Genomic DNA, 26,014 nt, shown 5'->3' on the forward strand with positions numbered 1-26,014 from the left:
AGAGGAGAGGAGAGGAGAGGAGAGGAGAGGAGAGGAGAGGAGAGGAGAGGAGAGGAGAGGGGAGGGGAGGGGAGGGGAGGGGAGGGGAGGGGAGGGGAGGGGAGGGGAGGGGAGGGGAGGAGAGGGGAGGAGGGGAGAGGAGGGGAGAGGAGGGGAGAGGAGGGGAGAGGAGGGGAGAGGAGGGGAGAGGAGGGGAGAGGAGGGGAGAGGAAGGGAGAGGAGGGGAGAGGAGGGGAGAGGAGGGGAGAGGAGGGGAGAGGAGGGGAGAGGAGGGGAGAGGAGGGGAGGAGGAGAGGAGGAGAGAAGGAGAGAAGGAGAGAAGGAGAGAAGGAGAGGAGAGGAGAGAAGGAGAGGAGAGGAGAGAAGGAGAGAAGGAGAGAAGGAGAGAAAGAGAGAAGGAGAGAAAAGAGAAAGAGAGAAAGAAAGAGAGAAAGAGAGAAAGAGAGAAAGAGAGAAAGAGAGAAAGAGAGAGGTCTGTCATGACCCCATTTGACCTTGCAGCTTTGATACTTTTTCTCCTTCATAGCCAACTACTTCATTTCTCACTAACGTCTCAATTAACTATAGTAGGGCTTCTACCCCAACCCCTCCATCAAATCCACTCCATTAAATTCTTTAGTTCCATGTAACTTCCCCAAGTAACACCAGTCTTGTCTTCAGAGCATTAGACACATGGCTGAAAAGCCCTTTTCAGATAATTCTTTCTTTGGCTTTCACGACATCATACTCTCCTGGATTTTGATCCTTCTCTATTGCTGGTCCTTCTTAGTTATTTCTGAGGGTTCCCCACGTTCTGCACAACATTGATCTTTCTACACTGGTTATATACTCAGTCAACACATTTTCACTGAGTTTTCTAATATGTCCCCCAAGATTTCAATTATCTTATATACCAGCGATACTCCCAAATTTAACATATACTTTTTTTCCTAAGCTCTAGCCAAATATCAAATTGCCTACTGGTATCTCTGACTAACTACCCCATAGGGCACTCAGTACTCAGTGTCTGTGCTCAAAATAAAACACAAAGTCATAATTTCCCTCATGATCCCCAACTTGTTACTGCCATCTTCTCTATTCCCGAGCCTGGAGAACCATTATCTCCCCAGTGGCCTGAGGGCTAACCCTGGGAATTCCTTCTCCCCTTATTCTCATCACTTAATAACCAAACCCTGTATATTCTCCTTCCTAAGCATCTACTCAACCTGCATACTTTATTCCATCCTCAAGGCCACCAGCATTATTACTACAGGGGATTACTAAGTGTTCTCTCTACCCAGTGCCCATCTCCTCTCTAGTGATCTTTCTAAAAGACAAGGTTGACCAAGCTGTTCCTACTGAAAATGCTCCAATGGCTTACAAGTGCACTTAAGATAAAAATCTAAACTCTTCAACCACCTCATCAGGCCTCACCTGCCCTCCAACCTCAACTCAAACTATTAATGACTTCCAACTCTCTGCTTCAGCTCTATGTAATGTGTTGTGCTCTCTCTCATCTCCGTTTCTCAGAGCAGTGGTTTTCTACATCAGATTGGAGACAATGCAGATTGGAGGGATTTTAAAATACAGACTACTGGCATATTCTGAAAATTTCTGATTCAGCAGATGTGAAGTGGGGCCCCAGGCGATACTGACGTTGCCGGTCCAGGGACCACACCTTGACTTCCACTGGCCCCAAACAATCTTCCCTCTATTTTTACCTGGCTCCCTTTTTTTCATTCTTTGTGCAGTTGAAAGGTTATTCTTTCTACTCAACTTCCCTAACCATTCCCAAATCGAGGCAAGGTGTTTTCTACTACAATTCCCTATATTTTTCCCATAACAGCACTTACCACACCGTATATTAATAATTGCTCAATTAACTCTTCCTCATACTAGGCTATAAACCCTATCAGAACAGAGATTCTCACCTTCTTGTTCACTGTCGTATAGCATCCAACCGTTAGATTAGATGCCAAATATATAGGTTGCATTAATCCATTAAAGATAATTCCAGAGACGTTTACACTTCATAACTTTCCTTTCTGGAAAGGATATACAATATACAAAAAATATATTCTAACGATAAATGCAAGGCTGCCTTCTTTCCTTTAGCTCCTATAACCATTTACTTTTTCTGGACACCTACATTTTTGCGCCAAATACGAAGCACATAGTACTTCACAGCATTCCAACTTCTGAACACCAACTGTTAACAAAGTCAACTGGTGATACATGCAGCCTCTTCGCTTTTCCCAACTTAGAAAAACTAAACTAAGGATAAAAACATATAAAAAAGCGCAAATTGTCTTTTTAAGCCACGATGTGTTAAGAAGAGTGAAACCGACAGATATTCTCTAGCGTATCCCACATGCTGCATTAGCAAACGGCATGTGACCAAATCCTCTGCCATCTCGGATCCTTCAAAAACGGAATCGTTAAAGCCATACCACCTTTAACGACATAACTTACATGATTATTTTATCATCTGTGAAATAAGAAGATTGAGCTAAATTTTACATAAGGTTAACCTCAGATTTAAAATTCTATACTAAGAAAATTCTGGATAACAACTTTATATGTCATAAAAATTGCCAGCTAAATACTAAGACAGTATAAAATGTGCCTGGGATTAAAGTAGTAAAAGGCAGAATATACCTGAGAAAAAGAGGAATGTATAACAGGATTGAACTGAAAGAAGAATTAAATCCCCTCTCTTTTCATCTACAAGCAGAAGCAGGGCTGGAGAATAAGTGAAGGAGACCCTGGCAGAGCCACCAATAGGGTAACGGCCACAGGCTTTTTACTTCTTCAGGACCGAAGGGACCTAGGGTGAAACCCACACTAAGCTCTGGAGAATCTAACTTAACTATGATTGGACTAGAACCCATTCAGGTAGTCATGCCTATAATGACACAGCAAACAGCAAAAAATTATCAAATACGGTAAGACAAAAATGCAACCGCAAAGGAGAGGACCATTCTGAAGAAAAGAAAACACCTCCCCTTGAAGCAGATTTATGGTTGGCGGGGGGGGGGGGGGGGGGTGTTTAAAAAGAAAAAGATTAAGTTACAGGATTCTCAACGTACTTTGTTAGGGTACTAGCACTGAAAATAAAACAAGCCATCATGAAGACCAAAATGAAAAAAACACAACAAACAACCAAACAAAAAACCAGTAAAAACTACATAGAGATTGTAATAGTTCCTATTGCTACTGTAACAAATAACCATTATTAAGTTTAGTGGCTTAAATGTAAATTTATTATTTTATAGTCTTAGAGGTCAGAAGTCCAAAGTGGGCTTCACTGGGCTAAAATCAAGGTGTTAGCAGAGCTGTGTTCCTTTCCAGAGGTTCTAGAGTGAATTTTTCTTGTCTTTTCCAACTTGTAGAGACTGTCCACACTCCTTGGTTCATGGCCTACTTCCATCCTCAAAGGCAGCAATAGCTGATCAAGTCTTTCTCACATTACCTCATTCTAACACCAGCTCCCCCGGCCCCACCTAATTTCCACATTTAGAGACCTTTGTGATTCCACAAGGGTCCACCCAGACTGAGTCCACCCAGATAACCCAAGACAATCTCCCCATGTCAAAATCCTTAACTTAATCACATCTTGCCAAGTAAGGCATATTCACAGGTTCCAGAGACTAAGTATTGGACATCTTTGAAAAACCACTATTGTGCCCACCAAAGAGATGGAAAACAATTTCTGAATTCAAAACAGCAACTCAAACAGTGAAATGGAGTGTAAAAATTCCAGAAAATGGAAATGGCAGGCTGAAGACATACTTAAGAAATTCATCAGTGCTCAGAGAAGGTGAGGGATGGCAGGAATATAAGGAAAGGAGGCACACAGATGGAAACGTGTGGTTATACTAGGACTCTAAGAAAGATTAGGACAAAGCTGAAGTAATATGGCTTGAAACATAAGTTCCTGCTTAAGAAGAAAAGACCTCAGGGGCGCCTGGGTGGCTCAGTCGGTTAAGCGGCCGACTTCAGCTCAGGCCACGATCTCGCGGTCCGTGAGTTCGAGCCCCGCATTGGGCTCTGGGCTGATGGCTCAGAGCCTGGAGTCTGGTTCTACTTCTGTGTGTCTCTCTCTCTCTGCCCCTCCCCTGTTCATGCTCTGTCTCTCTCTGTCTCAAAAATAAATAAATGTTAAAAAAAAAAAAAAAGAAAAGACCTCAGATTACTGGTTTACATTTATATAAATTACAAAACAGAGCTAATTAAAAACAACTAAAATGTAGATACAGCTTGGTTAGATTTTGGAATCTCAAGGGTAAAGATAAAAATCTTTAAGTACAAAAAAATAAAAATAAACAAAAAGCAAACAAATCAAAATCTAAACAAAGAGACAGAACAGGGTATCATCAAGCTACTGCCATAGAATTCCAAAGGACAGAACACAAGCGATCAGAATCTCCATCACAAGGAGAAAATGAGGCCCATAAATTCTACAGCCAACTATATTCATGTTCCCCATATGAGGATAATATACAATGGTCTCAAAAATGTGGGCAGTCCCAAAGAACATCTACATTTCCTTCCTAAAAACTACAAAGGCAAGTAAGCCATGAGAAAAGTAAAAATAAAAAACACAATAGAGCAGAAACAGTGGCACAAAGTATCAAAACCCTCCAAAACACTGGAGTCTAAGTAAGTGCTCTTCATGTGGCTCCAAAACTTAGAGCAAATATCAAAAATAATTCTTTAGGGGTACCTGGGTGGCTCAGTCAGTTAAGCATCCAACTTTGGCTCAGGTCATGATCTCACAGTTTATGGGTTCGAACCCCGTGTCGGGCTCTGTGCTGACAGCTCAGAGCCTGGAGCCTGCTAAGGATTCTGTGTCTCCCTCTCTCTCTGCCCCTCCTCTGCTCGCACTCTGTCTCTCTCTCTCAAAAGTAAACATAAAAAAATAATAGTAATAATAATAACAATAATTCCTGAAAGCATACTTATAAAAATAACCTACTCTGGAAGTAAAATCCCTTTATAGATAAGAACTTGAAATGTGGGAGAAGAATGTGTTAATTTTCTCTTACTACACAAGAAAGAATCAAGACACATCATTACAGTTGTAACAATAATTTTCAAAATTTTGAAAAAACCACCTCGTTGAATCATTATCCTACTTATTGTAAGAAATTTAGAGGAAACAAAAATATGATCAGGCAAAACTCAGGACTTTTTTAAACTTTATTCTGCTAAACTCCCCATCAGCATAATTAGAAATCTCTCTGTAATGAGAGAAGTTACAGAATTCTACACTGCCCAAGGAACAAAGATGTAAATGAAACAGGATTATTCCAAAAATACTGTCCTCACTGCTAAAAAGAGAAGCCCACATCCATGCCTTTTTCACATCCACCAATCACATCTCAGGATGATGGGGCGGAGGGAGGAGCCTCCTGGAGCTCTGCAGAGCAGATGTTCCAAATCTCAGAAGTTGACCTCACCCTAGCATGTGATCTCAAAAGAAGTCATAACAATTCTGCCGAGCCCGCACTGAAGAGAGGTGCATATGGTGTTCATTTTCACTGTGCACTTCATTTATTATTTGCACAGTCACAGACATTCCTGGAAGGCCAGGTATGGGTGGGGCACTGGGCTATACTACACCTGACAAGGGTACCAGACCCCTGGTGCCCCCACTGTAGAGCCTCTCACAGTCCACCCAGTGTGATTTCTCATCTCCTGAAACACAATATATTCATTGACCAAGTGAAAAAGGGAATACTTGGCACAAGCTAACTGACTGGTGATTAAACCTATGTGACTTAGTAACTATTTAGATAAGAATGTGAGTATGTATGCAACCGACATGCTAAAAGAGAGATTTTAATCTATGCTGGATAAATGACCAGTAATAAGATATAAATCAAGCCGAGTTGGTTTCCCACTCCTGCTAAAGTACAACAATGCAGTGAACACTTCTTCCCGATTCTGATGCTTCCCAGCTAATTGGTCTCTAGTAAATCCCATAACTGCTCTGAATGTTGATTTTCTTATTCGTAAAGTAAGGTGTGGATGCTCTCTTAGACCCCTGCAATTCAAGTTCTTCAATCTAAAATAATCAGACCTTCTACACATTTCTTCCCCCTTCCAAAAAAAAAAAAAAAAAAAAAGAAAAGAAAAAAGAAAAAAGAGAGAGAGAGAGAGAGAGAGAGAGAGAGAGAGAAGAGCACAGAATTAACTGCCATTAAGTCTCTATTAAGCAAAATTGTTCTCACCCGCTTTTAGAGCCTCAAATTAGAAACAAACAAAAAAGTGAGATGATCTGCCACTAGAGATAGAAAATGGGCCACAAAACAATGCTGATAGAAGCTGAAAATGTGTGAAAGCTAGAATTCTTAGAGTAGCTGAAGAGTGGCAACTACAAGATTTTTTGAGTTTACCTGAAAAGGTACACAAGCTACTACTTCTTCTTATAAAGTAACAACGTATGTGAATAAGATGTGTCCATATGTAAAGAGAAACTAGGGAAAGCAGATTGTACTTCCGTGAAAATACTTTATATCTGTTACAGCCCCTCGTAATGGGCAGGGATAAAGTGAGAAACATTTTACTTACCAAAATTCCAGAGAAAAATTTGAGTTGGTCTAAGAGGAGGGAATGAAAACAAAAATCATTAAAACATTAAGAGGTTATGGAGAAAATGTAATAGTCTTCTCAATGCATTATTGAGTAAAAGGGAACCACAAGCCAAGGCAATAGGTCCTCCTGGTAATACACTGACAGATTATGGAGACTGGGCATTAAATATTACCGGGCCAAAGAAGATGAGCCCTCAGCCTTGTAGGAGGCAGTGAGCTAGAATTGAGAACAATCACTAAGCTAGAAGTCTTCAAGATCTCCACATCAGTAAAAGAGTAGACCAGGAAAAAACAAAAAAATTACCCAATTGCTCTGGGGAAAACAAGGAAGTTTGTCTGTCTTAGCTTAGGCTCCAGGCTAGGAAACAGATAAAAGGAGTCATGACCCCAAGCCTATAAATCACATACAGTTGTGATTTGAAATTCAACTACCTGTCAAGTCTGCAAAGCCACAGAAGGAGAAATTACCAGAAACCATGGTCCTGAGCTTGGGATAGCCCCTCCCCCTTCCTGCTCCACATTGTCTGGCACTGGCCAGCAACAAACCTCTCGGGAGGGCCGGACCTCAGTGTGGCCAGACAGGTCGCACTCTCTCAGAGCAGCCCCCACCCAAGACAAACTTGTCATCCAGAAGAATAAGGGCACAGGAGGAATAACATGTGAGAACCAGGACAAAGTCCACAGCAGGATTAGACCCAAGAACATCAGATGGAAGACCGAACTGAACAAATGGAGCTTCTGTATTTCCCTCTTTCCACTTCAAAGATTTCAACAGCCATACTTTCTAATTCTGTTCTTTAATGCTTATTCTTAATATTTTAACGTGCAGTCTTGATTAAGTCTAAAGGTGACCTTCTTCCCTTGATGCAAGCCTTCTCTCCAGTGTCTCTGCTCCCATGTATCATGTTACCGCCACTCAGCATTGTGCTTCCATTTATCAAACCTACCAAAAATTACTTGATATTATTGTTTTGGTTTTATATTTTCAAAGTTTATTTGGTTACCTTTGTATGAAGTCACCATAACTATGAGAACAAACAAGGAGATTAAGAATAAAAGAAATTAATGGGGCACCTGGGTGGCTCGGTCAATTAAGCGTCTGGCTCTTGATTTCGGCTCAGGTCATGGTTCGTGGATTCGAGCGCTACATTGGGCTCTCCCTCTCTCTCTCTGCCCTTCCCCCACTCACGCTCTCTCTCTCAAAATAAATAAATATTTTTAAAAAGGAATAAAAGCTATTAGCTAATATTTTTAAGGAACATACATGAGAGCTCCTAAATATGTTATATATTACATATTATATATTTATACATGTTTATATGTAATTATATTAAAATATCTAATTATATAACATAATTATATACAAATATAAAATATACAAATATAGCTTTATATATCAAGACTAAACAGGGTTTATTCCAGAATGCAAACATGATCTAGCATTTAAATATCTAATAATATAATTCACCACACAAATTCAAGGTAAGAAAATAAAGCCAATGATCATCTCAATAGACATGAATAAATGTGTTTGGTAAGTTTTAGTGCCCTTTTGTGATAATTTGGCAATCTAGAAGTAGAAGGGAGCTTCCTTAACTTGATAAAAGATCTGTGGCAATTGTCATAGTTGATGGAAGTACTCCTTTTTAAAACAAATGAAACAAATTACCAACTGCTTTTTAGCATGTACTTGTGGTCATAGCCAAACTGTAAGAAAAACAAAACAAAAACAAAAAACAAAAAGAATTGAAAAAGAAAAACCTTATTGTTTTTCACAAATGAGATAATCCGTTACACAGAAAATACAAAGATAACTGTATGAATAGAATTTAGCAAGTTTGCTGGGTTAACATCAAGCCACATGAATCAACTATGTTCCTATAGACAGAGACAATATTTTATGGGTAAAGAAAGATATTAAGGTGCCAATATTCCCACTATAAATATATTAATTCAGGGCAATAAAATGAAAAAAATCCCAAAGGGTTCTTCATGGTGCCTGACAAGTTTCCTAAACGTTGATATGGAGCTATAAAAGAATCTGAATATCCAGGAAAACTTGGAAGTTCTTTGCCCTATAGAATACCACATTTTATTGAAAGTGACAGTAGTTAAGACATTGTGATGTTGTCCCCAGAATACATGAATGACCAAAGGAACAGAGCGCCAGAAACTCGGTATTAGAGACTTGCTTTACCCATCAATGGAGAAAATGGCATAACTGTTCATCTGTATGAAAAAATAAAATAAACTATGCCATATACACAGAAATTAATTTCAGGTAATATAAATATGTGAAAAATATAATATGTGAAAAAATAAGTCTCTAAGACTTTGAAAGGAAAATAAGGCATCTATTTGTAACCCATAAATAGATTTTTCTAAACAAGGTCAAAACACTGACAAAATGACTAATTAGAAATTTAAGACTTCTGTGCAACAGAACTTTATAATTAGTGAAAAGAGAAGCTGGAGACTAGGAGAAATTTTGGCAATGCACACAAAACAGACTTACAGTGAAATGTAAAAACTTCCCACAAATCAAAAGGGAAAAGCCAAACAATGCAGTAACAGAATAGACAAAGATAAGCATAGGCAATTCACAGAAGAGGAAACTTAATGGCCAATAATCACATGAAAAGATTACTCTTCCAGGGAGTAAGAGAGAGTTAAACACAAACTGCAGTCAGATACAACTTATCTCCACTGGCTTGGCAAAAATTAACACGTCTGAAAATATCAGGAGTTGGTGAGGATGGTCATTCGGTGTTGGTGGGAGTAAAATTTAGCACGTTTGCTCTGAAAAACTATTTGGCAAAAACCACTAAAGTTGGACACATTCATACACGTGACTGAGAAAGTCTAAGCCTAGAAAAACTCACCCATGTGCTAAGGAGTCATGCCCAAGACTTTTCATCGCTACTCTTCTATAAGAGAGTATTTCTTATGACCGAAATGTCAGAAGCAACATAATTATTTGTCAACTGGAAAACGGGTAAATTGCAATATAAACAGAAAGGTATGCTATAAAGCAGTGAGAATGAACAAAGTAGAGCTTTCTATATGCTGAGGACTCAAGCATTTTATTCAGTACAATGCAGTACACCATTTTTAAGAATGTTAAAACTCTGCAGAAATAGGGGCCCCTGGGTGACTCAGTTGGTTAAGCTGTGACTCTTGATTTTAGCTCCGGCCATGATCTCACAGTTGTGAGATCGAGCCCCCTACTGGGCTCGGTGCTGAGTGTGGAGCCTGCTCGGGATTCTCTCTCCCTCTCTCTCTGTCCCTCCCCTGGCCTCGTGTGCGTGCATGCATGCACCCAAGCACTCTCTCTCTCTCTCTCTCAAAATAAGTAAACCTAAAACTTGCAAAAATACTATATATTGTTTATATTTTCCCACATATGTATATATACCCACAAACATATGCAAGGAGATGACAAATATCAACTTATGATCTGAGCCAAGAAGGCTAATGAGTCATATTTTGGCAGACTACAAGGGGCTTCAGCTTTATCTGTAATTATTTGTTTCATTTATTAAAGACCAAAAGATTTGGAAGCAATGACATCAAAGGGTTCAAATTTCACAAAGCCAGGTAACAGATATATGACTGTGTTACACCACTCTATGCTCGTCTCTACTTAACATAAAAAACAAAAACAAAAACAAAAAACCAACCACAACAACAAAACGGCTAATTCATTCTGAGTCACAGCCAATTGGCTGTGATGCCAGTAAAAGAGGGAGGGGAAGGAAGGAGAGGGAAGGGTAGCAACACCCTTCCAGGTTACACCAGGCCCAAGGAGTGATTATTGAAAAACCTGAATATGGGAGGGTGTTTCACTTGCGACTCCTGTTTCCTGGGAGACAGCAAGGGGTATGGGAAGCACCATCACAGATTTGCAGAGGAGGTGAGCTGAAGCCTTAGAATCTGTGAGACCTGAGTTGAAATGCTGGTTATCTAACACCCCCCTCTCAGGACTTCGTTTCCTCATCTATAAAAGGGAGAGAAACACATCACCTACTTGTAAGGATTGAGTACTTCTTACTCAGTTTTTGTAACATCTGTTCTCTTGAAACTTTCAAATTCAGTAACCCAGAGAGCTTGACTTTCATAAAACAACCACCACCTTTAAACACACCTTTCTTGAACTCACAGATGAAAATAGTAAGTAATTCATCCATGACAAAAATGAAAAATTATTTCCCATTAGCCCATCGAAATTGTCTAATAGCAGAATGTTTCCTTATTATCATGTTCCAATTTTTTTATAATGATGTGTGTGTAGATTAGTGTCTATTTCTTCTGATGGTTTATCTATCCTTACACAAACACCCCACTGCCTTATTCATTATAACTTTATAATACATTCTGATACCTGGAAGTGCAGCTTTTCCCACCTAGCTCTTCTCCTTTAAGATTACATTGTTTTTTGGGTTTTTATTTATGTTTTGTATTTTTATATAAGTGTTACAACTGGCCTGTGAGGCTTCCAAAAAAAATAGGATTTTTATTGTGATCACATTCAATCTATAAAATGCATTTGCAGGGAACTCACATCAAATCAACGAATCTTACAATCTACTGATAGTTATCTATTTAAGTCATCTCTTTTGCTTTGTTTTGTTTTTATTTATTTATTTTTGAGAGAGAGAGAGCATGAGCAGGGAAGGGGCAGAGAGAGGGGGAGAGAAAGAATCCCAAGCAGGCTCCTCACTGTCAGCACAGAGCCCGATGCAGGGCTCAAACTCAGGAACTAGGAGATCATGACCTGAGCCAAAACCAAGAGTCAGACGCTCAATCGACTGAGCCACCCAGGTGTCCCAAGTCATCTCTAATGTCTATTAAAGTTTGATAAACAATCTCAAAGAGCTCTTACACCTATTTTCTTATTATTCCTAGGTGCTTGATAACTTTTCACACACTTATATACAGCTTTTCTGGATAATATTCCATCTAATAGTTGTTTCTCATTACTGAGATATAATGGATATATATCAGATGTTCAATTTTTTAAAGTTTATTTATTTTGAGAGAGAGAGAGAGAGAGAGAGACAGAGACAGAGACAGAGACAGAGAAAGAGAGGGTGAAAGAGAGAATTCCAAGCTGGCTCCACACTGTCAGGGCAGAGGCTGATGCGGGGCTTGAACTCATGAACCGTGGGATCATGACCTGAGCCAAAACCAGGAGTCAGACACTTAACCAACTGAGCCACCTAGGAAACCCTCAGGTGTTTAATTTTTAAAAGACAGGACTGCATACCTATTTAAGTCTTTGCTGTATTCTACTACTACGTACACTTAGGTACTCTTATTCTCATAAAGAGTTTGTCTGCTTTCTTTTTCTGTGACTAGTTTAGAAAAAGCAATAAAATGTCTAACGAAAAAAAGAAGCAGCATTTAATACTGTATTGATTTATTTTTTTTAATTTTAAGGAAAATATGCAAAAAAAGTTCTCAAAAGAATAAACGCATGCTCCAGATACATCATCTGAGAAAGCTAAACATCATGGCGTAACTACAACTATAATCCTCACAGATTTCCTATCATGCCACCTTGTTTCTTTCACCTTTTCTTTCTCCACTGTCACCAAATTGAAGCCCCATCTGCAAGCTGTGCAGCCCTAGTTTGCCAAGCTAATCCTGAAAGAGACAGTAGGCTGATGAGCTGAGTCTCCATCCTGACGTGGCTCACAGAGGTACGATCTTTGCCTGACCATGACTGCTGAGTCCTGAGTTCCCACTGGTCACTCATATATAATCCAGCATGTCAGAGAGAAGTCCTGAACATAAGCCATAGGGCTGGGATTCTTCTGGGTCCTCCCCTCCATTGTTTTTGCCAGGTTTCTTTAGTAACCTGATCAACTACAATTAAAGTCATGCTAAACGGAGTTTGGGAGTATGCAAAGCCCCAAGCGTTGGGGCCCAAAGATGCATCCAGATGAATGCACCTTCTTTTCAAGTCTCATGGCTCCAAAACCACCCAAAGCTGCCTGATGGGGGCTCATCTAAGTGCACACATTCTGAGATCAGGCAGCTATTTAGTTCAACCATATCTTATTCTCTTCCTGCAAAAGTGGAGGTTCTTGCTCCCAAAGGGGGTCTGAATCTCTGAAAGTTACTATATTGCCAACCTAGCCTTTCGAGAACTAATCTACTCCATGACCCTTTCATAAACATTTTGTCTGATGCTAAAGACAAAGTAACAATCCACTTTCACTTTCTCCCAGCCTGTGCCTGCCTGGAATTATCATTTATGAAATAAGTTTAACTTAAGGGCAGTTCTTAAGTGCTGCTATGCAATTATGAAATGGCAATATCATCACCCACAGCAAATGAAGGCTGATTTTTTAGATAACAGTCTTATTATATAGCAAGGTACAGTTCTCCAAAGACAGAAATCTCCTGGACTCTATGATTATGCTCTCCTCTGCTAGGAAACACACCAGAGCATTGCCCTCATCTTAGTGTTTATTCATGGAAAAGCTGCAGTGACAGTTCAAAGAAACGTGGCTGGAGAAGCTAGGCACATGAAGAGGAAAATGGGCAAATGGCACCATAATGGGCAGTAAGAGGGAGAAAACCATGTCCCTTTTGAAGGATAAAGGGACAGCTTTAATCACTAAAGACTAAACTAATTAGAAAGAATTTATTAGAAAGAAAAAGAAGCAAACGTGAAAGGTCTCCTTTGTGGTTTACATCAGGTATCTTTGCACAATTTTCTTTTATGAGTAGAAAACTCAAAATGTGCTCTCATATAGATGAATGAATAAAGAAGGTGTGATGTGTATATACAATGAAATTTTATCCAGCCATAAAAAGAAATGAAACCTTGCCATTCACAACGACATGGATGGACCTAGAGGGTATAATGCTAAAGGAAAGCTGTCAGAGAAAGACAAATACCACATGATTTCAGTAACATGTGGAATTTAAGAAACAAATGAGCAAAGAAAAGAGAGAGAAAGAGAGAGAGACCAAGGAACAGATTCTTAACTATAGAGAACAAACGGATGGTTACCAGAGCGGAGGTGGGTGGGGGCTGGGTGAGATAGGTGGTGAGGATTAGGGAGAGAATTTGTCATGATGAGCACGGACAAATCACTGCATTGTACACCTGAAACTAATATAACGCTGTATGTTGACTGTACTGGAATTAAAATCTAAAAAAAACTTAATGAGTATATTGTTAAACATTTCCCAATCACCACCGCCTGGACTCAGTCTAAATAAAAAAATCACATGACCTCTTCTCATGTGAGCTAATTAACTCTAGATCTCTCTTTCCCCCACCTTTATTTTACTTAGTTTGAAAAAAACCAAAACAATGTGCCCTCATGTTCCGAAATAAAATATCCTCTCAAGCTTTATCTGAGCTTATAAACACAAAAGGGAGCATAGATGAATTTAAATTGCAATATGAGAACAAATTTTACCTCTAACAGAAACATGGTTCAAGATAGAGTAAGTCAGAAATCTCAGTGTTTATCTACACATGCATTTATTCCTGGCAATGCATTGGCGTTTTCCTTAGACTGTTTATCTAACTTGGCTTTCCTTTGATGGATCTTCTGGCATACAACATAAGCACATCATCTACACACACCATATGCAGAGGTAACCACCTTCTCCCTGTAAAGTATTCTTAGAACAATTATGGGGGGGGGGGGGTGGGAGGGAGAGAAAGGAAATGATTTCATGTCAGGTATCTAAGGCGCCATCTTATGCCGAATGGATATTTTGCCATTTACATTTGGGAGCACAGTATAGTCTGAATTCTAGAGATTAAAAGAAATAAAACTGGAAAAGATACCTATATTGAAACACGCCCTAGGCATGGGACTTGAGCCAAAATTCACCTACATCTAAGCCCATGCTCTTTCCTCAGTTCCATGTTCGATGAAGCCAGACCACACTATGTCTTTGTTGTGTGGCCCTGGAAACATACTTCATACTCAGATTGGTCACACTTTTGTCTGAAAGCACTGTCAAGGTATCTGCAATTCCTTACGTTTGTGGCTAATAATTTAACAATTATAATCATTCTCTTACTTTGGAACCTTCGGCATGGGTCTAATTTTTCTATCCTTGAGTGGTGAAACATTCTGGTTGCTAGGTCAATCTATTTCCGACTTAGAGAATAAAGGGGGGATATGGGCTTGTTTTTTAAATCTTAAAAAGTCATCAAATGGTTTTGTGGAGAAGAAAACTGATCTGACCAATGTTTTTAGAAGATAACATAACTGCAAAACTACTTCTTAGAAAAGCAGTTGGGGAAATCTGAATATGGAGGAGTATAAAATGATATTAAGCAGTTGTTTTAAATTTTGTTAAGTGTGTGGGGTCCTAGGTGGCTCAGTCGGTTAAGCACCGGACAGACTTCAGCTCAGGTCGTGATCTCACAGTTCATGGGTTCGGGCCCCTTGTCAGGCTCTGTGCTGATAACTCCGAGCCTGGAGCCTGCTTCTGTTTCTGTGTCTCCCTCTCTCTCTCTGCCCCTCCCCTGCTCACGCTCTGTCTCGCTCTCTCAAAAATAAACATTAAGAAAACAATTAAATTTTGTCAAGTGTGATAACAGTATTATGGCTATATAAATGAATTATTTTTAGAGATGCATAATGATGTACAAGGGTTGAGGTGAGAGGACACGATTCCATGCATTTGCTTTACAGCGGTTCCTCCTCCCCCCAAAATGGGAGGAAGTGAAACAGGTATGGCAAAATACTAACAACTGTTGAATCTAGGTGATGGCTATATTGGTATTCGTTGCATTTTTCTTTTTTATGTTTGTGAATGTTTGAAAACTGCCATCATAAAAAGGTCTAAAAAACAAAACAAAAAAAGCCAAAATGCAACCCATTAAATATGGAATTGCTTTAATCCAAAAGTATCTAGTCTCTGACACCAGAAGTAAACCTCTAAAACCAAACTTTGGAAATATGATGGATTTTGTCAGAGGAACCTATTGGTAATGATGTTCAAAAATGCTGGTCTTCCACCAGATGACAAATAGAGACCTCCTTAAGTAGAGACCTCATTGTGTCACATCTAAAAGCTGGATCAGAACTAGAGGAGCACTCTGTTAAGACACTGAGTATCTACCCAAATTCATGCCTTTGACATGACAGCTACAGGAAATCACATGGACGTTCGAAAACAGCTTTTGTTTCCTGGGCTTAAAACCAAGAAGGTCACTTCACAATTGAGAGCAGAATGAAATACCTTATAAATAACTGATACCATACAGTCCTCCCTTACTGGAATCCCAGGTGTAGGATCTGAATACCTTTGAAATTCTCAATACTGGTCCTGGCTTTGAGAGAGGCCAAACCATTCATGCATGTATTGAACTACTGACCCTTCCATTCAAAAGGAAAATAAAACTCTTCATCCATCCTCTACCCACAGTAATTGGATGAAGCACAATTAAAGTAATGCTAAACAGAGTTCTAGAAACAGAAAATGACCATTTACAGTGGCAAGTTGTTTTATTTCCTATCCCACCTCCACCCCACGCCCATATCTGCAGGACATGAACACGTTAATTCAACCTAATGATGACATGTTCCCGTTCATCCCTGAAGCTTTCCTTGGGTAAGGAACTCTTTAACGGTGCCTGGACTAACACAGCTATAAATCAGCTACGCACGGCCTCCCTGCTGCCGCTAGTCCAGTTTCGCCTCTGTATTTATCTAACTACATAAGAACAAGGTGCTTTCTCAACAGAAGAAAACAAAAATCCGCCTTACCGTCTAGTCGGGAGGAAAGCAGGGAATACAAACTTGTCCCACTTCAAAGCACAAGGCCTATCTTTCACTCGCTAAGCAGCAACCCCAGCGGGGGTGACAATGGAAGCTTTCTTCCCTATTATTGTCTGAAACAATCACAGGCTATCTGTCCATATTAATTAGCTTATATCTAGTATTAGGCAGCCTTGATTAGAAAAATTCTCTTTGTTACCAAATGAATAGAGGAAAACAAAACCAAAGGGTTTTTTTTTTTTTTTAATTGTTGTTTTTGCCTTAGAAAAGGATTGTCAGGCCTTTCACACTTGAATGTGGGTGTATCTTTACACAGGTCCCTGAATTCACTCTGAAAGAATGCACGTTGATGTGCCAGACAATACCAGGCTAAGCTGATGGAGTGAAATGCTTATTACGCCTTGCCTGAAGAGACGCCATATTTAAATTACTTTTATCTTCTCTGAACCTGGAGAAACCTTGATGTTGGAAGAGTAGACATCAATACAGACTTGGGGGCTAGGGCAAGTCAGCCTTGGATGAAAATCTGACAGCACAAATTACATGCGAGGAACTGACATATAGGTAATTAGGAGGCCCATCATTCACCAGAGGATCTTGGGAACTAAGTGACCCAACAATGGTCTGTATCTCTCCAGAAGAGGAAACTCCCTCTCCTTGGGACCTATTAGTTGACAGCTGACTCCTTCCCAGTGGGCTTGGGTGCCTCCAACTATCAGAGGCTACTGTTCCCAACATATGTTAAGAATAATGAGACTCACTACCCTGCTTGAGACTAAATAATCAACTTACTCACCAAAATTGTCAAAAGTCAAGGTTTGAAGCCAGACCCAAAACTCCAAAGCTACACAGGCTTCAAGATTAACGTCAAATTCCTCCGTGTAGCTTGCAAGGCCCTGCAGAATCTTCTCCAACCTTGTAACCTAACCCATCTACCTCCTCTACCACCAGAAGTATGCTGATGAATATCTAACAATGGGCTCTTAAGAGTAAGGGACTGTGTTTGCCAATTTCCATGGTTAAATACTCCACCCTGGCTGATTTCAAGTTACAAGCATGAAGTCAACTGGTTCACACAATTCCTGAAAATTGAACAATCAGATCTTCTGCGCCGGCAGAGCAGGCTCTAGCACATCTCTGCTTACAACCTCACACCCCAGCAGAGTGCAACTATCCCAAACTAACTTCCAAATGCTGTGCGCGCTCTTTCTCTTCCCTCAGGACATTCGACATTCACACACGCTGTTTCTTCTCCCTTGTCAAAGTCAGGATACATTAGCTCCTAGCCTGGTGGTCTTCCTTCCAGAAGCCTCCCCTGGTCCTCCAAGTCTTTCCTGGAGGCTTCCCTTCCACTCCTAGAGTAGCCATACTTCCATCATAGCAGTTGTGACACAGCACTGGAATTTCTTGTTCATCTTTCTGTGTCCCACTCCATTTTCTAAACCCTGCAGGCAAAAGCCTTGTGTATCTTATTTATTCTTGGATCCCCAGGCCAGCCACTGTGAGCTTGCTGAACAGTATTAACTAAGATGTTTTGAGCACTCTGTACTAGATTTTGTTCTAAATGTTATACATATCTCATTTCATCCTTAAAATAATCCTATGAAATTGGCTCTGTAATTATTATGTTCATTTTGCAGATGAGGAAATGCAGGGACTAAGAGGGTGGATACCTTTTCTCCACCCTCAAGTGCTCAGTCAATAAATGTTGGAGCCAGGATTTAAACCCGGCAGTGTGACTACGGGGATCCTTGTACATCCAGCCCAGTGCTTGACTTATTTTTTCCCACTGGTGATTTTCAGTGAGAAAACTTTACTTAAATTCTCCCTAATGAGAGAAATTAAATATTAAAAAATAATATATTGTCAGGTAGGTTTAAATTTGAAGGGATTTTTTTTTTTAATCTCCCAAGATCCAAGTTTTGCCCTCTTGGGGAAAACATCATTCACGTTGGCAATGTATGTTCTAGACCTTTCACTATGTGTTTACATTAATGTACCATATGTTTATCCCTAAATACATATGGTTCTACAGTTTGAATGATGTCTTCCTGAATTAGTCTGCATTTTACTTTCTTTTTCCGTCAGCTATCTTAGGGAAATAGAGTTGTGTTGAGATATGTATTTTTTTTTTTAACTGCTGCATGGTACTTAAATCTCAACATGCCTGAATTTATTGTCATTCCACTATTGTATATTCAGAATGTTTTGTACTTCTTGGCCTTCAACTAACGCTTCAATGAATATCTTTATGCATGTCTCCTTGGACTCATGTACAAGTGTTTTTCTAATGTAGTTACCAAGATGAGAAGAGGGTATGTGCAAAGGGATATCATTTGAATAGATACTGTCAAATTGCCCTCCAGAGAGACTGAACCAATTTACCTTCCCACAGAGGATTTAGAAGAGTACATATTTTCCCAAGTGTTTATATTAAATACAACCTCTTTCTACCTTGGGCAATGTTAAACATTTTCATTAAATGAGTCATTGAGAAATATTTCTCTTACTCACCAGCTGATAGTAGTTTGTGTGAGAGGAAAGAGATGTGTGGATAAGAGGCTCCCACTGGAGATTTGGACAAATGGTGACACCAAGACTGAGGTGTTAAATTCCTTGCCCAAAAAAGCTGTGCTAGGGCCTAACTAAGAAGGGCTATAGCCTGGAGGCAGCTGCAGCAGACTCTGACATGGTGACCCTAGTCAGTGGGCACTAAATCTCGTTACCCATTCACAAAGTCTCTGCAGCACCAAAAAACCTATCGAGGGGAATGGAAACCAAATAGCCAAGGTCAATGAAAATGCTGAAAACACAAGATCCATTTACCAGAAAGAGAAATACACATGGTGATGGTAACACTAAGCTTTCTGGAAAATACCAAACACTTTAAAATGGTAAATAAAGGAGGACTTTATCCATATCATAAAATTCCAAGGTCTTTTTTTAAATTTTTTAAAAGAGACAAAAAGCATTTATAGTAAATGAAGTAAAAATGTTCCCTTTTCCCTACCCCTTCCTCCTTCCACCCTCCTCCAAATACCCCTACTTGAAATGCATACAGAATTTAGTAGCCTGAAAAATGATGCAGGACAAAAGAAGGGTGAAAAAATATTCTGCATCAAGATTTAAAGTTCAATCAATATGGCTCTTTTTCAAAGGTATAGTTTTTTCCTTTAACCATGGCTTAAAAATGATTGTCATGAATGAGATGGGGGGGGTTACACTCTAAAAGGAGGAGGAGAAGGTGAAGGAAGTGCAGATGGAAAACTATAATTGTTGAGTACCTACTATGAGTTCTGTATATATCCTATCGTTTAATCCATACAACCATCCTGCGAAGTATGGTGACGTGAGAAGAAATTGAAGCGGAGTGAGGTTACCATGTCTAAGGCTATCCAACAATCAGGATGTGAATTCAAGCCTACCGATTCCAAAGGCTCTTTTCCCCGACTGTACCACACTGTCTGCTAAAACTGAAAGAATCTGGTTAATACGCTAATAGATCAGACTGTAAAATAATCTGAAGAAAATATTCTTGCCATGCAACTGTTCTTCTTCGCTGGACAGAGAAAGTAACCCATGACTACTGTTCAGAAGTTTCTGGACTTACATCTTCCTTTCAAAGTTCCTAGAACAGGTAAAGGCAAAATAATTACAGGAAGAAGACCTAGAGACCACATTCAGAAAACTTGGTGTAAGATTAGCTCTGTCCTGAGATATTCATTAAAACCCTACAAAAAGCCAAGAGGGGGAGAGCAGCAGGATTTACGACTGACCATCTTGACTGGGAGTTTGATGCCTATAGGAATAGCCAGACATTCTAACCAATGAAAACCCAGATTCGTACCAACAGAGGCTGGCTTGCTATAATCACTTGCTCGCTGTCCCAGCTGCTTCTTGAACTAAAGAGAACCTCCTTCATAAAAGCACTATTAGCCAAATGCCGACCAAATGACAATTAGAAGGCTACGCACCATCCCTAGAGTGAAATGTACTTTCGGAAACTCAGTGTAAATATTTGACAAAATTAAGATTAATAAGCCCAAACTTATACCAGGTTGAATCACTTACCTGGGGCTGTGAATTTGCGGGGGTGGAAGTAAAGGTGGTCACCATGGCAGCTCTGTAGTTGTGGGCAGTGACCAGGCCCCAGCACAGTGGCACCAGACACAGGAGTCAAGTTATGTTAGCTGCTGATCAGATCACGGTCATGCTAGGAGAAACTGTGTACCTGGAAAAAGAGAGGAAAACCCACATTTAGCCTGAAAGGACGAGCACTTCCTTCCTGGCCAGAGGAAGCAAAAATCCCCCGTTGCATATGCCAACTACTGGCTTAATGAAAAGAAGAATCCAGTTTTGGGGGGGAGGGGGGCGCCTGGGTGGCTCAGTCAGTCAAGCATCCGACTTTGGCTCAGGTCAGGATCTCGCAGTTCATGAGTTCAAAACCCGTGTCGGGCTCCCTGCTGACAGCTCAGAGCCTAGAGCCTACTTCGGATTCGGTGTCTCCCTCTCCCTCTCCCTCTCTGCTGCTCCCCCACCCCTACTCGCACTCTCTCTCTCTCAAAAAAGAAAAAAACATTAAGAAAAACACTAAAAGAAAAGAATCCGGTAGACAGCATCTAACATCTCAGAGCCAGCACTTCTGTACCATTCATCCAAATCATGTTACACTGATGCATAGTCAGAAGTCTGAATCCAGGTCTCCTTGCTGGCTACATGTTTCGGGGAGGCAGTCTCAAGCGATAAAGCTGGGGGTAGTGGGCCAAGGGGAGAGCCCATTCTTCATTCAACAATAAGCAGGTGACCCACTATTGATAACTGACAGTTTAAACAGAAAGGGCAAAGAGAATAATACCATCAAGTGTGTCAAAGATCACTCAGTCCAAGCATACCCGCTTGCAGATGAAAAAACTGAGGTGTGGAGAAGAAAAGAAACTAGCCATACATTTCATTCATGACAGAACCAGGACTAGAGACACAATCAAGTCCCAATCTAGTATGGAACATAAGACAATTGAGTACGTTCCATGTTTACGTTTCCTTAGGAAACGTAGTCACCACTAAGATTTTTTTAAAAAGGCAAGACATCCTAATGTTATAGGAGTCAGTTACGAGAATGAATCGAGTACTCCAAAGGGTGGTGGCGGTGGGAGGAGGTGGGAGGGCTTAGTTAGTCAGTCTCGCACAGGAGTGGGAGAAAAGTGTACCTCTACAGTCTTTGTGACATCCTCGGAGAGAGGACGCTAGATATGCACAAAATATAAACACGCCTGTTATTAATATGTTCATTAAGAAAACTCAAAAAGATGCTGAGTTCTCTGCAGGAAAGCGTGGCCCAATTTCTGTCACAAGACTGATGTGACTGTTTCCACACTGCAATTCAGTCCAGAGGGAAATTTTTTTTAAGAATTTAAGACAACTGTGGGGCACCTGGGTGGCTCAGTCGGTTGAGCATCCGACTTCAGCTCAGGTCATGATCTCATGGCTCGTGAGTTTGAGCCCTGCATCGGGCTCTGAGCTGACAACCTGGAGCCTGCTTTGGATTCTGTGTCTCCCTCTCTTTCTCTGCCCCTTTCCCACTCGCTCTGTCTCTCTCTCAAAAATAAAAACATTAAAAAAATTTTAGAAAAAGAATTTAAGACAATTCTTCCATTTGAAGAAAATTTCTCATTTTTAGGTTTCATAGCACCTAACAATATCCTTTCTTTTATTGACAACATATTTATTGAACATCTACCATGAACCAGGAGCATAAAGAATAAAACTGAGCCTGCCCAGACCTCAGGGCGCTTTTGTCTGGAAATATACTTTCTAGTTTCACTAGCATGCAAGACGATACCTGAACACTTTTAACTCCTGGAAAATGATACTTTTCATTACAGTAAAAGTAAAGATTTAAGTCTTGAGCTGCATACTTAACCCAAGTCTTCTGAACCCCAAACCCTCTGGCACTGCTCTGTATTAGCTGATGATGCTGGGTAAGTCGCAAAACCTTGCAACTGCTTCCTAATAAATAATCTAGGTTTGGCAGCAACTTCTATGAACTTTAAATTCTGATTTTTATTCTGACTGCACATTATCCTTCATACTATAGTTTCAATTGTTTTAAGCTTTTGTTTAGAACTGCGGCCCCTTCCTATTTTCTTCCCTCTGTTAGAGAGACTATAGCTCTTAACAAGTAAAGCTGTCAAACTACTTTGGTGTAACATTCAACACAAAATTCCTTAGGTGCCCTGAGATAACACTGATGTTCTTAGTTGTAGCTTTGGGCTGGGGGTGGGGGGGGGGGGGCGTTGTTTACCATACTGTGAATTTAAATGAGCAGCCTGGGAGAAAGGTATATGTACGTGGGAGTGCCTTTCTGCTCGAGTGCCAAGCCTACACTGAGGAAATTATGGGACCCCTATGGTGCGCAGTTTTGTCCTCGTATCATTTTATCTTTATCACCCCTATCTTTTTATATTTCTTTTATCCTTTTCATGTATTTCTAATTCACGTTGTCTTGTCCTATCATATTTTGTGTGGACGGATGAATGTATCAAGAGCATGATAACCAAAACACCGAAAAGAAGCAGGCAAGTGAGATTCTATTCTTAAAGACTCATGCTATGTGCTCAGGCCTTATCATTTCTGCCAAGCTAAGTCGTTAAGCAATACCCCCTTAAAATATTTTCAATATTCAGAGTACAGAGAATTGCCTGAAAGGTGAATAGTGGGCAGCTAGCCTGTAGTGCAGAAAAGGATATAGAAGTACATATGATGAATATGCCAGATGGCGTCCCTGCTAAAAACCAAAGTGGGAGGGGCATCTGGGTGGCTCAGTGGGTTGAGCATCTGACTTTGGCTCAGGTCATGATCGCACAGTTTGTGAGTTCAAGCCTTGCATCGGGCTTGCTGCTGTCAGCCTGTCAGCGCAGAGCCCACTTCGGATCCTCTGTCCCCCTCTCTCTCTGCCCCACCCCTGCTCACGTGCACACGCGCTCTCTCTCTCCCTCTCAAAAAAATAAAATAAATAAAACATTAAAAAAAAGCAAAGGAGGAAAGGTAGAAGACTGGGTTTTAATGAAAGCCAAAGAGAGGGTGAGCACTGAAGAACTCGTTTCACATACAGTTTGAGACAGACACTGTTAACTCATTTCATGGACAGAAACCCTGGGGCTTTGAAAGGTTGTGCAGCATGCACACACCCAAAGCCTCACAGCCCAGAAATAAGGGAGCTGACACCTGAACCAGGCCCCACGCCAGGCCGTGCTCTTTCTGCAGACTAGCCCCCTGCGTGAACACAAAGTAAGGAGAGAAAGGGCTTAGAGTTTTCTTAAGCAAAAGTTTCAGACAGTCCTGAAGACAGCAGCATGGAAGTCAGAGGTCCTACAGGGTAACTAATTTCCCCAAACTCTGAAACAGAGAATCCTGCACCACCCGCTCTCCTCTGTAGAAAACTGTAATGATGTGTTCCTAGTTCTGATGTACATTACATGTACATTACATGTCCTTGAGCTGTCTAATAGATAGCCCAGACTGGTAGCTTCACCTATTCAAGAAGAAAGAAAGAAAATAAAGCAGAAAGTTAACTGCCTTCTCCTAAAGCATTTCAGACCTGTCTAGTTGGGAGGCTTTTGTCGAACCTATTCTCACATGATAGGAGCCCTTTATGAAATGGCATATGGTGACTTAACTCTAAAAAAAACAAGGGCTAAGCAATACTACCTCAAAGGATATCAATCAGCTGTCTCGTGGGAGTGAAGTCCTAAAATGACATTTATAAGACTTACCTCCCAGCTTATTTACCAAACTGCACAAATCATGGGGGGGAGCTAGACAAGATGACAAGACATTTTGAATAATTCCATTCAGTCCCTAAGCGGGTAAGCCAGCTCACTTAGACATGTTGGTCCCCTGCTTTCCCAGAGCCTCACAATGGCAACCACAGCACTAACTGGATTTCTATAGAAATTCATCTCTCTCCAAACTCTCCCAAGCATTTGGATGCCTGTCCTGTAGTTCTTCCAATCTGCCATCAACCCAGCTCTCCGCTTCCTTTGCTTGAGCTGGAAGACTGTGCTCCAGCCACAGAGTGATGGGGGTTGGCCCCATTGAACCCAGCTACCCGTGGGTCATTACTGTTGCCCCTCCTCTCCTCTTCATTCTCTGTCCTAGGCATCTCTTCTGGTCTGTGCCATTCTTCACAAAACCACAAACCACCTCTCATGCTCCTCACTTGCACAAGATCAGCTGTCACTTACTTATTTACTGGTCCATTCATCTATTCCCCTGTAGTCATTGGGTATGAATTACCTCATTATCCCTCCCTACAATTCAAAACAGATGTACAAAACACAATCCACAAATAAGAGAGCTACATCGGCTCATTCCTCCTGCACCAGATTATTAGAGAAATAACCAATAACCAACAAAAATAGGAACTATCCTGAAATCAGCCCTAGAAGCCATAGATGGAACAACTGGCTTACATTTTCAGAAAAATAGACTAGAAAGAATCAATATGGGAAGCTGACGGATGGACGAAGCTACAACATCCCCTTCATGCAAAACTACACTGAATGGACAGAAAATAAGCAAAAGAGACCCTAACAGACTCATAATGACGTTCCTAGTTCAGAGGAATGAGAGTTGGATGGAACGAAGCCAGGAAGCATTGGAGTACATTTAAATTACACTCACTCCTTAAAAGGGGTTCCTGGCTTCAGCTGAACAAGTTATCTCTGGCTGTATTTACTTCTGATTTACATGTGGCCATGAGGACTGCCCCCAGAAAACATGTCAGGGGGAAACCTCTACCAGCTGGCTTCTGACATGGGCAACGTTGCTAAGTGACAATGACCTTATTACTAACTGCTGAGTGCCACACCAAATACCTAAAAGAAAGTCTGGTTCTGAGGCGAACTCCCCTTTGTTTACTTCTGTAGCCGATGCTGGCTCCCTCGGCCTCAAAGGAAGATGAATTTCTAATTGGCAAATTAATCTACTATAAATCTAACCATTTTTCTCCATCTGGACTTGAGTCAAACAGTGACTCATTTCAGTCTCTTGAAAGAACACAGGGCAATACCCGATACTGCATATGCCTAGACCTCCCTCTCTACGGATAAGCAACAGAGAAAAATCCAAACCCACCAGGCAAATGAAAAATATTATGCTTCAAGAGAAGGGAAGATTGTAGGATAGAGCAAATATTTACTTAATAATAAGTGTACTACATTAAAAAAAACTTTAAAAATTATGTGATCAGAATGAGCCTGCATTAACCAAAAAAAAAAAAAGAAAAAAGAAAAAATTCTGAATTATGAACTTATATGAAGGCAGTCAATAAATCAGAAAACAGAATAAAAATAAAGCAAAAAATAGTTTTTGTGAAGCAGAAAATGAAGCTGGGGCAGTGGGGGCAGGGCGGCTTACAGGGGTAAAGATTTCAAAGTTGCCATCCCCAAAACATAACAGATGAACAAAAAGTACTAAAGGGGGAAAGAAGTCATCAATGCTAAAACCAGGAAAGAATAAATTTATCCTCAAAGTTTTAGAAAAGTGTTACACATAAATAGAAGCTTTTAGATGAAGTAGGAAATTTTTTCAGGCTTGAAATTTGTGGTATCCTTCTGCAGAGAGCTCTACAGTCTGGCAGAAACCAAGGAGAAAAAAACTCTGAACCTCAAA

General features: G+C 40.4%; 1 protein-coding gene across 1 annotated transcript in view; it reads right to left on the reverse strand.

Annotated features, from left to right (window-relative positions):
* Positions 1-26,014, reverse strand: part of LPAR1 (lysophosphatidic acid receptor 1) — a 296,957-nt gene that overhangs the window by 61,083 nt on the left and 209,860 nt on the right. The window contains exon 7 of the mRNA XM_019816317.2: positions 20,414-20,573. Within this exon, the coding sequence (XP_019671876.1) occupies positions 20,414-20,458 (45 nt within the window). The 5' untranslated portion in view covers positions 20,459-20,573. The remainder of the gene's footprint in view (positions 1-20,413; positions 20,574-26,014) is intronic.

The sequence above is a fragment of the Felis catus genome, chromosome D4 (genome assembly GCF_018350175.1).
Source record: "Felis catus isolate Fca126 chromosome D4, F.catus_Fca126_mat1.0, whole genome shotgun sequence".
NCBI lineage: Eukaryota > Metazoa > Chordata > Mammalia > Carnivora > Felidae > Felis > Felis catus.